This window comes from Xiphophorus hellerii, chromosome 1 (assembly GCF_003331165.1).
Source record: "Xiphophorus hellerii strain 12219 chromosome 1, Xiphophorus_hellerii-4.1, whole genome shotgun sequence".
In the NCBI taxonomy this organism is placed as follows: domain Eukaryota; kingdom Metazoa; phylum Chordata; class Actinopteri; order Cyprinodontiformes; family Poeciliidae; genus Xiphophorus; species Xiphophorus hellerii.
The window spans coordinates 1394262-1409398 of NC_045672.1; the positions used below are offsets into that span (position 1 = coordinate 1394262).

At 36.1% G+C, this 15137-nt stretch overlaps 1 protein-coding gene across 9 annotated transcripts in view; it reads right to left on the reverse strand.

Annotated features, from left to right (window-relative positions):
- Window positions 1-13694, reverse strand: part of LOC116719975 (uncharacterized) — a 31895-nt gene extending 18201 nt beyond the window's left edge. For 3 of the 9 annotated variants that reach the window (XM_032562961.1, XM_032562943.1, XM_032562925.1), the window contains exons 1-3: window positions 13395-13693; window positions 13162-13282; window positions 9051-9398 (exon numbers count right to left, since the gene is read on the reverse strand). In XM_032562961.1, coding sequence (XP_032418852.1) covers window positions 9051-9398; window positions 13162-13273 — 460 coding nt within the window. In that variant the 5' untranslated portion in view covers window positions 13274-13282; window positions 13395-13693. Of the gene's footprint in view, window positions 1-9050; window positions 9399-13161; window positions 13283-13394 lie in introns of all 9 variants that reach the window. The other 6 variants (XM_032562906.1, XM_032562888.1, XM_032562951.1 and 3 more) reach the window with 5 other exon arrangements.
- Window positions 13695-15137: the final 1443 nt, after the last annotated feature.

Sequence of the window (15137 nt, forward strand, 5' to 3'; positions counted from 1 at the left end):
TGGGGTATTGTGAAAAGGAAGATGCAGAATGCCAGACCCAAAAACGCAGAAGAGTTGAAGGCCACTATCAGAGCAACCTGGGCTCTCATAACACCTGAGCAGTGCCAGAAACTCATCGACTCCATGCCACGCCGCATTAATGCAGTAATTGAGGCAAAAGGAGCTCCAACCAAGTATTGAGTATTGTACATGCTCATATTTTTCATTTTCATACTTTTCAGTTGGCCAACATTTCTAAATAATCCCTTTTTTGTATTAGCCTTAAGTAATATTCTAATTTTGTGACACATGGAATTTTGGATTTTCATTTGTTGCCACTTCAAATCATCAAAATTAAATGAAATAAACATTTGAATGCATCAGTCTGTGTGCAATGAATAAATATGATGTACAAGTTACACCTTTTGAATGCAATTACTGAAATAAATCAAGTTTTTCAAAATATTCTAATTTACTGGCTTTTACCTGTATGGAAGACGCTGTGCTCTGTCATAGCATCTTCCATATATGTGTGATCTGGTAAAAAGAGGATTTAAGGTTCTCCACACATAACAAAGCTGTACCCAAGGTCACATAAGGAAACAAAAAGAATTTGGTTAAAAATTCTAAACTTGAACAGAGAATCAAAAATGCTTCATGTCATCATTTCATTGTTTCAGAAAGCTCAGGGCAGAAAAGCTGCATCTGCATCCGAAGCAACTAAGTCAGTGAAGAAGCTAACTATGCTAGTGCGACCTGAAGAAGGGCGGCCATTTCTTCAGGTCGCCATCCCTCATTAGCTGTAGCGGTAAAACAATATTGTCACATTTAAGCTTTGGTAGCTGCTGTTCCCACATATTTTATAAGCTCTGACGAAAGTCGGTTAGCGAGTTGCTAACATTGTAACAATCACTATGTTTTGTTTTATTCTGAATAAATACATTAAAAAGTAAATGTATCTGTTCTGTATGAGTTGCTGTGATTTCATTGTTAAAAATTATTCCGAATTTCCACCGTTTATAACTGATTTGGGTAAAACTGTTAAAAAGGGGCGTGTGCAGCGGCCAACCAGAGAGGAAGACGCTCACCGTCAGATCTGTGCAGCGGGAGTTTCGACTTGATTGAACGTTTAAAACAAGTAAACATTTTTAAAAAGACATAAAACAGCGATCAAAGTGCCGCAGATCGAGCATTAGGAACTGGATCGGAGTTTGCACCCAGGAAACGCCGCCCGGTACAAGAGGACGCCACCGAGGGGAAGAAAGACGCTCCAGGTGAGATCTGGACTTACTTTTCTTGTTGGGGATTTTTGGTGGTACCACTCTTTTTTTCTCATCTTTTTTTGGGGGGTTTGACGGTTTGGATTTTTCATTTTGGATCGGGACTTTGGATTACAACGGAGAAGGTTTCCAGGAACTTTGATTTGTTTTTGAGAATATGGGATTCTGTTGCGGACATCATTCTCCTTAAAGAAGAACAGGAATATTTGGACATTTAATTATTTAAGGTTTTTGCAGGCTTAAAATGAGTGATTTATATCTAACCTATAATTATTTTTGAGAGATTATTGGTTATTGTTGTATTTATCAGAATAACTATTATTATTTCTTAGTATTGAAATCATTGTTGCTAAAAATTAACAAATTTTATATGGACTGGTTGGATATTTATTTTCTTATCAAATTAAATGAGGTAACATATTTTACCTGATTTCCTGTAGTAGAACCCTTTGAGTTTATTGTGAGTTCTGCTTTAGAACAAGCTGAATTTTACAACATGTAAACTAAAGGCGGTTCCGGTTTGTGGTGGAAGTTGCGCCCATAAATCAAGCAAAGCCTCCTGGGGGCTCAGAATAAGGTGGATGGATTTTATGTAAACAGTTCATTGCAGAGAAAACTAAAATCAGTCAATAAAAAATCCTTTCTGAAAATCATCTCATGAACTAAATGAGTCTTTCTGACTATTACATAAAGAACAGAGAAAACTTAAGAGATGTTGTATTAATCCATTTATAATCTAAACAGAGGAGCCGGCAGTTTATCTTGAGGAAATAAATAAAGCTGCAGAAGTTAACTAGACCGTAACATGAGCAGCTGCACAACTAATGCAGACGAGGCTCCGACACTGAGAAGAATTCAACTGAACTCATCCTGCGGTTTTAACAAATGGAGCTGAAGACATTTCCCTCCTACACCCAGAAGGAGAGGCGCTCAGGAGCGCAGCAGATGTAACATCTGTCCGTTTTGGAGCAAAACCATGTAAAAAAAATCCTATAAAAACCCCTGGATTGCTCACAGGGTAAAGAGCTAGCAGGGAGGAGTGGCCAAGATGGCGGCGTGAGTGGTGGTTCTTTACAAGCTCTCCCGAGATTGTCTGGATAGGGAGCAGTTATTGCTGCTTTAACGCAGGGAAGCATTTATTCTGAGACCTTCGTTAGATATTGTGCTTAAAGCTGCTCAAAAAGGACGTCTTGAAAATTTTAAAGAATGGCTGCAAGTGGTAAACGCAAATCCGTCAGCACAGAAAATACACCAACTAAGATGTCGGCTAAAAGTTACAAACCGACGGAAGACCATGACTTCGCTGAAAATATCAGCAACTTTAAAGTTGACGATAAAGGAGAGAGCGGGCGGTCTTCAAGCATAAATGATCTCAAAGATTCAGTGGATTATATCCATGCTGAAATGCAAGAAATGCAAGAAAAGATGACAGAAACCGTCGGGAGAGTTGAGAAATCAGAAAAAAAGGTGCAAATGGAAAATAAGCTGCTCGAACTTTCACGTTATAAAAGAAGATGGGACTTGCGGCTTTCTGGAATAAATGAAGAAGGAGAAGATGTTCGTAGCAAGGTTATTACCATTTGCCAGAAGACAGCGCCAGGATGCAAAGAAAAACTACCAGACGTCATCGACAGCGTCCACCGGCTGGGTGGCGTTACAGGCACGGGTCGTCCTGGAGAAGTGATGATCCAGTTCTCCATGAGACCCTACAGGGAAACGGTATGGAAGGAGGCCAAGCAGTCATCTTTTCTGAAATCAAGCAACCTGCGCTTCAAGGAGGACTTCTGCCCAGAGGACCGTCAGAGAAGAAACTTGCTGTGGCCACTGGTGAAAAAAAGCAGGCGAAGAAGGAAACCAGCCTTTAAATCGGTCCCAGAGCTTTTGTTACTGACAGAGGAGGAAGGAGGAAAAACCTGAACCTGCTAATGACTGGCAGACATCTTGAGAATCAGAACTAACAGTAAAGTAATGATATTAAATATTGAAAAAGCTCCGTTTATTATATAATTTCTCTGTTGGGAAAGTTTGTTAGATTTTTCTGTAACTCAGTTTTCAGGGTTAGAAGCTACAACTCTTAGTAGCATTTCTTTTTTTAAAGTTATTTCACTCAATGCTCGAGGGTTAAGGAACAACATTAAAAGAAAGGCAATGTTTTTATATCTTAAAAATTTTAAAGCAGATTTCTGTTTAATCCAAGAAACTCATTCAACTGCAAATGATACCAAGTTCTGGAAAAGTCAGTGGGGGACGAACTATGGCTGGAACATGGATCCACTCAGTCAGCAGGAGGCAATATTACCAAACAACTTCAGTGGAGATGGATTATGTCCACACATACGGACATTTTACTTTATTAGTTGTATCAATAAATGAAGAAATTCTTTTGTTGGGTTCTATATATGGGCACAATACCAAAGGAGAAAATATGCAACTTTATGTTAGATTAAGTAATGAGGTGAATTACTTATGTGGTAAATATCATAATATGAATATTATTATTGGTGGGGACTTCAATTCAACTCTTAACGAAGCATTAGATAGATTTCCTCTAAATTCCTTATACAAATCCAAACACAGTTCTAGAAAACTTTATGTCAACCTTTGGCCTGATTGATGAATGGAGACAAAAAAATAAGTCCAAAGTTAAATTTATGTGCAAAACCAAACAGGCTCCTTTAAATCAAGAACTGATTTCTGGCTGCTGTCTGATTTAATAACTGATGAAATGAAGTCAGAGATTCTTCCAGCTCCGTTATCAGACCACAAGCTTATTTTAACTGGAAAAACTCAATTAAACCAGTATGGAAAAAATACAGTTACAGCTTACTGGAAACTCAACTCTTCACTGTTAGAAAATAAAACAGTGGAAGAAAACATTAAACAAATAATTATAAAGTATTGGAATACAGTTTGCAGTCAGAAGGAATTCAGTAAAAATTGGGAACTCCTAAAATATGAACTTCAAAAAATGTTCATGAAAACTGGAGCTGAGATTCTAAAAGAAAAAGGAAAGTAGAATCAGAAGGAATAAAAGAAATTATCTTATTGAACAATGTTCTGCCAGAAAATGTATCTGAAGAACAAAAGATCAGATTAAACCATTTACAACTGAACCTGGACAATATTTACATTTCCAAAGCTAAAGGAGCGTACATCAGATCGAGACAGGAATGGTTAGGAGGAAAAAACTCTTCTTATTTTAGATTAGAAAAAAACACCAAATATCTAACAGTATTATGAAACTTCAAATCAATAATAATATCTGTGAAGTTCAAATCTCCTCTTACTGTGAAACTTTTTTCCAAGAACTTTATCAGTCAAGATGTTCTGATGAAACTGTCTCACAATTTATTAACTCTGAATAAAATGCAACAAATTAGTAAAAATAATAAAAACAATGTGATTCCTTGATTACACTTGAAGACGTCCAAAAGTCCATCAACAAATTAAAACTAAATAAATCACCAGGAACTGATGGCCTCAATGCAGAATTTTATAAAAAGTTTTCAGAACAACTATCGCCATTTTTACATCAAGTTTATCTTGAAAGTTTGGATTCTGGGTCAGTTCCTCCAACAATGACCCAAAGTCTGATTACACTGACCCCTAAACCACAAAAAGACAAACTTCTTCTGGATAACTGGCGACTAATTACATTACTACAAAATGACTATAACATTATTGCAGGTTGTATTGCTACAAAAATTCAGAATACTCTTGAAGAAGTTATTGATGAAACTCAGTCTGGATTCATACCAGGTAGACATATAACTAATAATATTATCTTGGATCTGCTAGATTACTCAGATTTAATAGAGAGGGATGGTCTTATATTGTTTTTATTATTATTATATATATATATATATATATATATATATATATATATATTTTTTTTTTTAAAGCCTTTGACACAGTTCAATCAATCAATCAAATTTTATTTGTATAGCACATTTCAGCAGCAAGGCATTTCAAAGTGCTTTACATCATTACAAACACAGAATAATCAATCATTAAGTCAAGTTCCACCAATAAATTTGTAATTGATTACATTTCAAATACAATTCTAAACAGGTGGGTTTTTAGTTGAGATTTAAAAGAAGTCAGTGTTTCAGCTGTTTTACAGTTTTCTGGAAGTTTGTTCCAAATTCGTGGTGCATAGATGCTGAAAGCTGCTTCTCCTCGTTTGGTTCTGGTTCTGGGGATGCAGAGCAGAACCAGAACCAGAACCTGAGAGGTCTGGAAGGTTGATACAACAACAGCAGATCTTTAATGTATTGTGGTGCTAAGCCGTTCAGTGATTTATAAACTAACAACAGTATTTTAAAGTCTATTCTCTGAGCTACAGGGAGCCAGTGGAGGGACTTTAAAACTGGTGTTATGTGCTCTATCTTCCTGGTTTTAGTCAGAACCCCAGCAGCAGCATTCTGGATCAGCTGTTGAACATACATTTTTGTTTAAAGCATTAGAAGTATTTGGATACGGACAAATCTTAATTAAAAGTTGTCAAATGTTATATAGGAATTGTAATGCATCTGTAAAATGATCACCTGGCTGCTCTAAAAGATTTGATTTGAAAAGATAAGGGTGTCCAGTTTCCCCACATCTATTCATTCTGGTCATGCAAATTCTTTCAGTTAAAATCAAGGAATAAATTACAGGGATTAATGTTGCAAACAGAAACATCATAATTTCCCAGCTTGCTGATGACACTGCACTTTTTTAAAGAATAAATGTGAAATAAAAAACTCTACTGAAATCATCAACACCTTCTCCAAAGCTTCTGGTTTAACTCTAAATCTAAATAAATGTGAATTACTTTCCATTAAATCTCATTTAAAAGGCACATTCCTCAATATTCCTATAAAAGACAAAGTTAAATATCTTGGAATCACAATAATTAAAGATCAAAATATAAGATCAATAGACAATTTTAACCCCATAATTAAAATAGTTGAACAAAGATTTAATCTGTGGCTCCAGTCAGATCTCTCTCTTTAGGACGTTCATTATCAGTCAAAGCTGAAGGCTTTTCTAGACTCGTTTATCCGGCCCTTGCTCTTGATGTTCCCAAACAAATCAGTACCAATATTAATAAAATAAACTTTAATTTTATATGGAAAAAGAAATGCCATCTTATCAAAAAAATATTCTAATGAATAAAGTTGAAAAAGGTGGAATTGAAGCCCTTGATTTCACATCTTTAAACAATTCATTTAAAATTAAATATTTAAAAAATCTTCTAAAAAACCCAAACTCTATATGGAATGCTATTCCCATTTACAACTTTGGCAAAATTGGAGGATTACCCTTTCTTCTGAGATGCAATTACAATAAACCCAAAATACCCCTAAAACTATCTATGTTTCATAAACAAATGCTCTTCAGCTGGTCACTTTTGTACAAACACAATTTTTCTCCCCATAAATACTATATCTGGAATAATGAAGACATTAAATACAAAAATAAGACAATCTTTTATAGAAAATGGTTTGATAGGGGAATATTACTTGTAAGCCAATTATTAAATCCAAATGGTCATTTATTGTCTTATTCTGATTTTATGTTACATTTCCAATTTCCTGCCACCCCTAAAGAAAATGCTGTGGTGCTTGAAACAATCCCCAGTGGGTCATTAAAGCTTTTATCATCTTTACCTCCAGATCCAATTCACATTTTGATCCAAACTCCATTTATATTGATTATTATTGCCCTTTTTTAAGTAAGAAAACAACCAACAAAATGTTAAGAAAGATTCTATTACAAGATCTTGTTTTTTCACCAGCTTGTATATTTTATTGGTCCAACATTTTTGAAAATATAAATTGGAAGTGGACTTGGATACTCCTAAAAAAATACTTAATAAACAATAAAGTAAGAGAAATTTCTTATAAAATTATTCACAATGTTTATCCTGTTAAAGCATTTTTGATAAAAAGATATAAATGGGATTTGGACCCTTTGTGTACTTTTTGTAAAAATAATGAGGAAAAGCTTGTTCATCTTTTTTGGGATTGTAATTATACCAAAATATTCTGGAGAGATATGTCCATTTTTTTCATCAAAAAAATCTCAATATTACTTTAACAGATCAGGATATTTTGTTTGGATGGAGAAATGTGAACTTGTCAAAACAGAATTTTTATATGTTGTCAACCTTTTTATTATTTATGGTAAATATCATATTCACACCTCCAAACATTTACAACAAAAACCTAATTTCCAGATTTTATTATCTTCTATTAATATCTATTTAGAATCCTTAAAAATCAGCTCAAATGCTAAAGCCAGTAAATCATAACTGCATTAAAGAAATGCAGCCCTGGAGACTCAGTTTGATTTTGACATTGTAAAATAATTGTTCTATGTTCTGTAAAGCCCATTTATGTTGTATCTGTTTGTAATTATTACTGTTCTATGTTGTTCACATATGTTCTTTGTTTGCAATAAAAAATAAATAAAAAAAGAGCTAGCAGGGAGCTAGCAGGGTTCAACTGATCCGTCTCTCAAGAACGCAGGTGAATGAACAAAAGTTTAAAATAGGAGAAGTTGCTCTGCTTATTCAAATAGTGGAGTAAAGCTGTAAAATCATCATTAAGATAATGTTCTTGGTTTAATTCAGCCTCTGGCCTCTAAAGTTAATCGGTTTGGATCAGATCAACTGACCGATGAAGCAGCACAGATTTCTCTGCAGATGCAACCAGGAGGAATCAGTGAGGCTGAGCGTTCAGACTGCAGCAGGTGAAATGCTGTAATTTAAGTGGAGTCGTTTAATTTCATTTATTATAAGTTATTAAGGCCTCAGTCAGTGGTTTTTGTTACTATGGAGAAAAAGTTAAGATACGTTTATCTGCTTTATGTTTGATGGGATCTGGATTCACGGTTCAACTTGGTGAATATGAACTAAACCACATAAAAATGAGATTAAATGGCCGATTTTATTAATATGGTTATAATTTGACGGGTAAAAATAGAATAAGACAGAATCTTTTACAGCCCATATGGGTTTATAAGGCACAATAAAAACATTACAAACAAGCAGACAGACATAAATATTCTTTAAACTAAAACCATCCTCTTTCTAAGGTGCCAGGCCTTCAAAATAAAATGTGCCAACTGAAACATAAAATACTTAAATTAATATGAATTTTATCGCCATCCATTAATATCAAGTATTTTAGTAAATAAATTATTTCTCAACGTTTCCCCCAAATCACACAAAGAACATCGTTGCTCCTCCTCTGGGATGAACGAATGAATCTGGACTCCAAAACCAAAGTACCAGATCTGAACTGGACCGTCGTTTTTTAGACAAGGTCCATGATGCATTTGGCCCAAGACCAGACAGGCATCCTTTAGTAAAATAATAGTATGTAATTTTGGTTTATGTAAGATATCAACTGCCCACTAAACTTCAAAATAAAAGTTTAAGTTATTCAATATTACAACTTAATTTAATGACTTTATTTTTTTATGCTCAGTCAAAATGACAAACAACCAAAGATTTTAGCACAACCTCTGGTATCACCAGCACATCTGACCTTTCTGATAACTTATGAACATAGTTTGTATTTAAGGTCAAAAGAATCAATCAAATTCAATTGGCATTAATTATAAAGGGCAAAGGTCATGATCAATCAAACACTGTCTAGATTTGTGACCTTTAACCTCTAGTCTGATCTGACTGTAGATCATCATCATCTGATCTCAGACCAGCTGCTTTCTAGAGTCTCATCATCTGATCTGGATCAGAACCAGGAAGCTGCTGGTTCTGATCCAGAGACAAACACTCACCTGGAGGAGGAGGAGCTACAACCAGGCTGACGGAGCTGATCCGTTTCTTCATAAGGTCCGATTTAACAACGTGACATTTATACGTTCCGCTGTCATCAGTCGTTGTGTTCTGCAGAATCAAAGAAAAGTCTCTTTTCTGTATCTGACCAACCAGCAGATCAACCCGGTTCCTGTAAGATGGATCCTGGTTTGCTGGATCAAACTGTGAATCTCTGTACAGGAGGACAAATCCTGACTTCAGGTCAGTTCTGTTCCACTCTGCAACTATAATCTCCTCCTGGTCAGGATCTTTACATGGCAGAATGACGCTCTCTCCAACTGTAGCTTTGATTTTCACGTTGTTCTGATCTGAAGGAGAGAAAACAACACAGAGCAGAGAGGTCAGAGGTCAAAGTGAGATCAGTGTAGGTCTGTGTGATGAAGACTCATCAGTTTCTGCTGATGGAACAACGAGATCAGCTCCATCAATCTGAAGATTCATCCAACAGCAGAAACATCAGGGTCAAAGGTCATAGTAGGTATAGACATTCAGAAAAGAGAAAACTGTTTTCATGAAGATAATTTTAAATACTTAAAAAAATATGGTTAAAATGAAACAAAATCTCTACAGGATTCATTTTGTGAATTCCTCACAGCATAAGTTTTAGAAAAAAAAACATTTGATCAAAACATAAAAGCTTCATGAAAATCCAGTCACCAGTTATTAATATCTCACCTGTTTATTAAAGGAACTGAATAAATAAACAGAAGATCTGAAACCAGCAGAATCTGAGGCTTATTGATGATCTGGTTAATATGACACACATTTAATTTCCCTTTGAAATGAATAAATAATTTAATCTCCAACATTTTCATTGGCCCTTTTCCACTGGTTCTAATGGACCCGGCTCCACTTATCCAGGTACTTACCCTTCAAATGAGATGAGCTACAATTACTGATGATATTATGTTGCTTCTGAATTTATCATTAAAAAATAATTTCTTGACTCACATCACTGAATAACAGATTTATTAGTTTCTCAGGAAACAAAAATGTCCTGAGAATAAAAGCTATTTACAGCTGCTTCAAAAAATAAAGATATTTTTAAGAAACAGCAGAAATTAAATTTAAATTAGATATGCCTAACTTCAGCCAATCAGGACGGTAGAAAATTTCAGTTCAAACTTTAATTAACCGTAAAAAACAGGAACCAATCAGAAACAGCCAGCAATCTACCATTCATGTATTAATTAACAACAGCCAATCAGAAATGCCAAACAATGAGCAGAATAAAAGAATCGGCCACTAAAGAACAAAGTAGGATTTTTAGGCTGATTTTCAAAGGAAATCCATTTGGACTGCATGAGGAGGACCTGGCTGAATCTCTGCTCCATGAGACATGTGGTCAGGAAATCAAGCAGCAGCAGCCGGACCTTCTGCTAAAGAGGATAACAGGGGGTGTATTTGGTCCCCAGCCAGAGGAACAAAAAATAGTTTGGGCCTCAACGTTGCACTGGACATCAACCAGATGCTCAGTGTGACCACGTCCTCCTGAAAGGGCTGAACCACCCAGACGGGAACTTCCAGGTCCAGAAGGTTCTGAAGAGCATTTCCAACTCAGCCTGAACCGTTTTCAGGTTTTAACATAAATGAGGAGGCGGTCATCGGTTAGCTCAGACACCTGTAATGATTAGGCTATTATTATTAATATTAGCATGAATTATTAATAATAAATAATTATTACTCTGACTATTAATAATTCACCTAAATTAAATAAGCGTAATCAACTATAATATCCATCTTTGTCAGTTGTGTGAAACAGGCCAACTACCTTCTGCCTGTGCTGTTTGTACAGATCCAGCCTGGAGATGAAACAGTGAATGACGGCTTTGCTCTGGACAGTAACACCATTTCCTTGGAGCTTTAATGTGACTTTGTTCATTTTTTCAAAGACGTCTGTGAGGTGCATGATGTCTCAGAGGCTGGAAGTCACCTGTTCCCCCAGAGCTTCATCTACCGACTCCAGAAACTCCACAATGGAGTCAAACAGACGACAAGAAAGAACAAGGCAGTTTCCCCTGGAGAGCAGCGCATGTCTGTGTGGAGAAGAAGACGCTCAAAAATCTCATCATTCTCCTGGCGTAGCTGTTGGAACAGTCTGTCATTTAGGGCGTGGGCTTTTATTTTGTTAACTCCCAACGAGATATTGAGGGACTCGTTGGGAGCTGGACTTTTACATTTGGCTACAAGATTGTGGCGATGCAGGAAGCAATGGACAGTCAGGACCTTTGGGACCTGTGAAGCTGCAGTACCTGCCAACCATCAAGGGGCGCCATCAGTGGCTCATGCCAGGATATTTGTTATTGGGACGGACTTTTCCTGTAAATAACCATGAAGGGCATTTAAAATGGTCTGACCTTTTCTGTCCATTTTCAGATATTTTGAAAACAAAAACTCTTCAGCCAAGTCCTCACTGCTGGGGGCCTGAAAGTGGATGTAAGCCATCAACAGAGTGTGCTGTGGTGGCGCAGGAGGTTAGCACACCCCACATTTGGAGGCCTTAGACCCGCGGACGTCGCGGGTTCGACTCCCGGTCCCGACAACCTTTGCCGCATGTCCTCCTTCAAAAACAGCTCCTGTCGTGTGTGTGTTAATCTGTGTATAAAAAAATTCTTGCTGTAACTGCGAAATAATTTCCCTGCTGGGATGAATAAAGTAATTCTTCTTCTGTTGTCGGGAGTCATCGTCTGAACGGAGAATCCCTTAAGATGGCACACAGCTGCTCCTCTGTATCACCACCATTTCATTAATTCTGCTTGCTACAATGTCATTGCTGAGTGATATGGACTTCAGAACCTGCGTGGGGTCCCGCTCCAGTACAGTAGAGATTTAATGGCAGGGAGCATCAATTTTTCTCCAATTGTATACGGCTGCCCACATTTGGCTACTAGCAGAGAAATGTTATAGGACGCCACTGGCCCACTATCAGTCTGGCTGCTTTTCCAGACAGAGAGATGGTGATGTTCTCCTACCATGCTGCTCTTTAAGAGCCTGAAAGAAGCTCCTTGTTAGCTTTATCTGTGTGGATCTTCATAAGGTGCTCCTGGAGACATGATGGCTTCATTGCCTCTTTGGAAAAACCTTGTTCACACAGTAAACACTGTGGAAGTTGTGTGTTTGTTGGAGAAGCTATGAACCCATAATCAAGGTGTTCAATCAAGTACTGACGGCATTTCTTCTTCTGTGCCGTTTTTGAACAAGCTTCTTGCTAGTGTCGCAGAAACAACAACTGAAAATGCAGCACAAGAATATGACAAATGTATCACTGTTGCACGGACCACATGTAGTTATTAACAATATGGCAGAATTGATAACAGGCTGTTTTGTTCATGGAGTTTGTTTGACATTGGTTGTGCTATTTTAGATTAAATAAACCTCTTTTGTGTTCCATAATTTATGCTTTCGCATCGTCTTTTACTCATAGATGTATTAAATATTGTAGACACAGAGACACATCTGGTTCTGGTACCATCTGGTTCAGAAAACAACTGGAACCAATGAAATGATGTGACTGACTTAATAAGTCAAAAAATCTGAATAATAACTGGGCTGAAAATTAAAGCAAAGGTCCATGAAATCATTTAAATTTCCTCTAAATCTAAATAAATGTTGCAACTAAATCTTTTAGTTGCAACATAGAAACTCAAAACTCCATGTTGTCCACAGGCTGATTCTACTGGCAACCAGCAGTAGAAACATGGCAAGAGTGTCCACCATATTGGGAGTGGCATGAAGTCCTTAGAAACAGGACTTCATGTTGAAGTCATGTTTCAACATGAAGTCCTGAATCAACCACTCAACTTTCTATCCAACTAGTGAATAGTTTTCAGTAAACTGTCCTCATTTTAGTTCTAGTAATATTGATCAGTGAGATAAAAAGATCATAATAACCTAAAACAGTAAAATTAAACTGTGCTGGAAATGCAGAACAGCAGAATATAAAGTTATAAAAATACTAAACCAGGATAAAAACTCAACAGCTTTGAAATATGATAAAAACAATCACAACATGGCGGAGATTAAAGTTAATTCTTCAGTAGTTTGATGAAACTGTGTGTAACTGAATCTGACCTGCAGCAGAAACAAACTGGCAGAAAACCACAGACAGCAGGAACAGAGACGCAGGAAGAGAAGAAGCCATTTCCTGGTTGAGTCGATCTCTCCGTCCGAAATATAGATTCATGCGACGTTTCTGAGTGGAAAATATTGTAACGAAACACCAAAAACATTAAAGTTTAACTTAGAACAGAACAACCTGTTAGGAGACAACAAGGATAAATTAAAGTCAGGAAAGAGAAACTCACAGCGCTGCGACAGAGATCTGCAGAGGCGGAAAAGGGTGGGGCTGTAACGGTCTGAGCCAGAGGAGGGAGCCCTCCTTTCCGCTCTTCTTCTTCTTCTTCTTCTTCTTCTTTTTGTTTTATGGCGGTTGGCAAACAACTTTCAGGTGCATTACCGCCACCTTCTGGACTGGAGTATGAACCAGATGTCTAATCCCTATAATCTCCCTATTAGACCTGTTTTCCTAAGAAACCTAAACACGGAATTAAAAACCACATCTCCAGAAGATTTTTGTAGCAGATCTCTAATATTTAATTTAACTTTATTCCTATTTAACTCTTCCCTCTCTTTCTAGATTATATTTATTACATTCCATAAAAATATGTATAACTGTTTCCAACTTTCCACAAAAATTACATAACCCCGTACTATGTTTATTTATTATTTTCAAAGTACTATTTAACCCTACATGTCCAAATCTTAACCTAGATATAATATCTTCCTCTTGTTTATTCCTATTTTCCTTTCTACACTCCCCCACTTTTTTTTGAATACTATAATAAAACCTTGCCTTCTTTTCACCCTCCCATTGTTCCTGCCACTTCTTCTTGTAATATATTTTACTTATACTCCTTATCTCACTTTTACTATACTTAACTTCCAATTCAATTTCATTTCTCTTACTCGCACTCTTTGCAAATGTATCTGCTAATTCATTTCCAACTATTCCGATATGAGCCGGAATCCAAATAAACTTAACAGTAGATCCATTTATTCCCATTTTATGTATTGATTTATTTATATCTATCAGAATGTCTTGTCTTGCTTCCGACTCTTGTTCCATAATACTTATTAATGCACTACTTGAATCAGAACAAATTAACACTTTCTTTTCACTTAATTCTTCACTCCATTTTAACGCCATTGAAATAGCCAGTAACTCTCCTGTGTATACATTCAAACTATCCGTTAATCTTTTATTTTCCATGATGTTTAAATCTGGAATTATAAATGCTATCCCTACTCTATCATTTACCATTTTTGATGCATCTGTATATATTTGTAAGTATTCTCCATATTCCCTTCTTATGTATCTTTCCACCTCTCCTTCTACTGTCTGTCTTCCTTCTTCCAACAATGTTAAATCAACTTTCATCTCTTTTTGTATCCAAGGCGGATTACATGAAAAATCCACCACCGGGCTAATTAAACATTGATCTAATCCTATTTCCTTTATTTCTTTATTTATTATCCATCCAAAACTATTTACATTTACATTCTTAACACTTTCTTGGCATGGTTGTAATATATTATTTATAGGATAACTTTTTTTATGCCCTTTTACGTTTGCCCAGAACCCTACTCCTAATTGTTTCCTTCTTAACTCCAATGGCATTTCCCCCATTTCTACCTGTAGTGCTGTCACTGGTGTTGTCTTCATTGCTCCACAGCAAATTCTTAACGCTTGATATTGTATTTTATCCATTTCTTTTAATAAGTTACTTGAGGCAGAATTATATACCACACATCCATAATCTATTACCGATCTAATAAGTCCAATATATAATATCTTCAAAGTTTTCCTACCTGCTCCCCATTCTTTACCTCTTAAACACCTCATGATATTTAATATTTTTTTACTTCTCTCTATTATTTTACTAATATGTATTTTCCATGTAAGCTTTTTATCAAACCATAAACCTAAATATTTGAATTTATCTACCCTTTCTACTTCTTTATCATACATTTTTAATTTTATCTTAGTG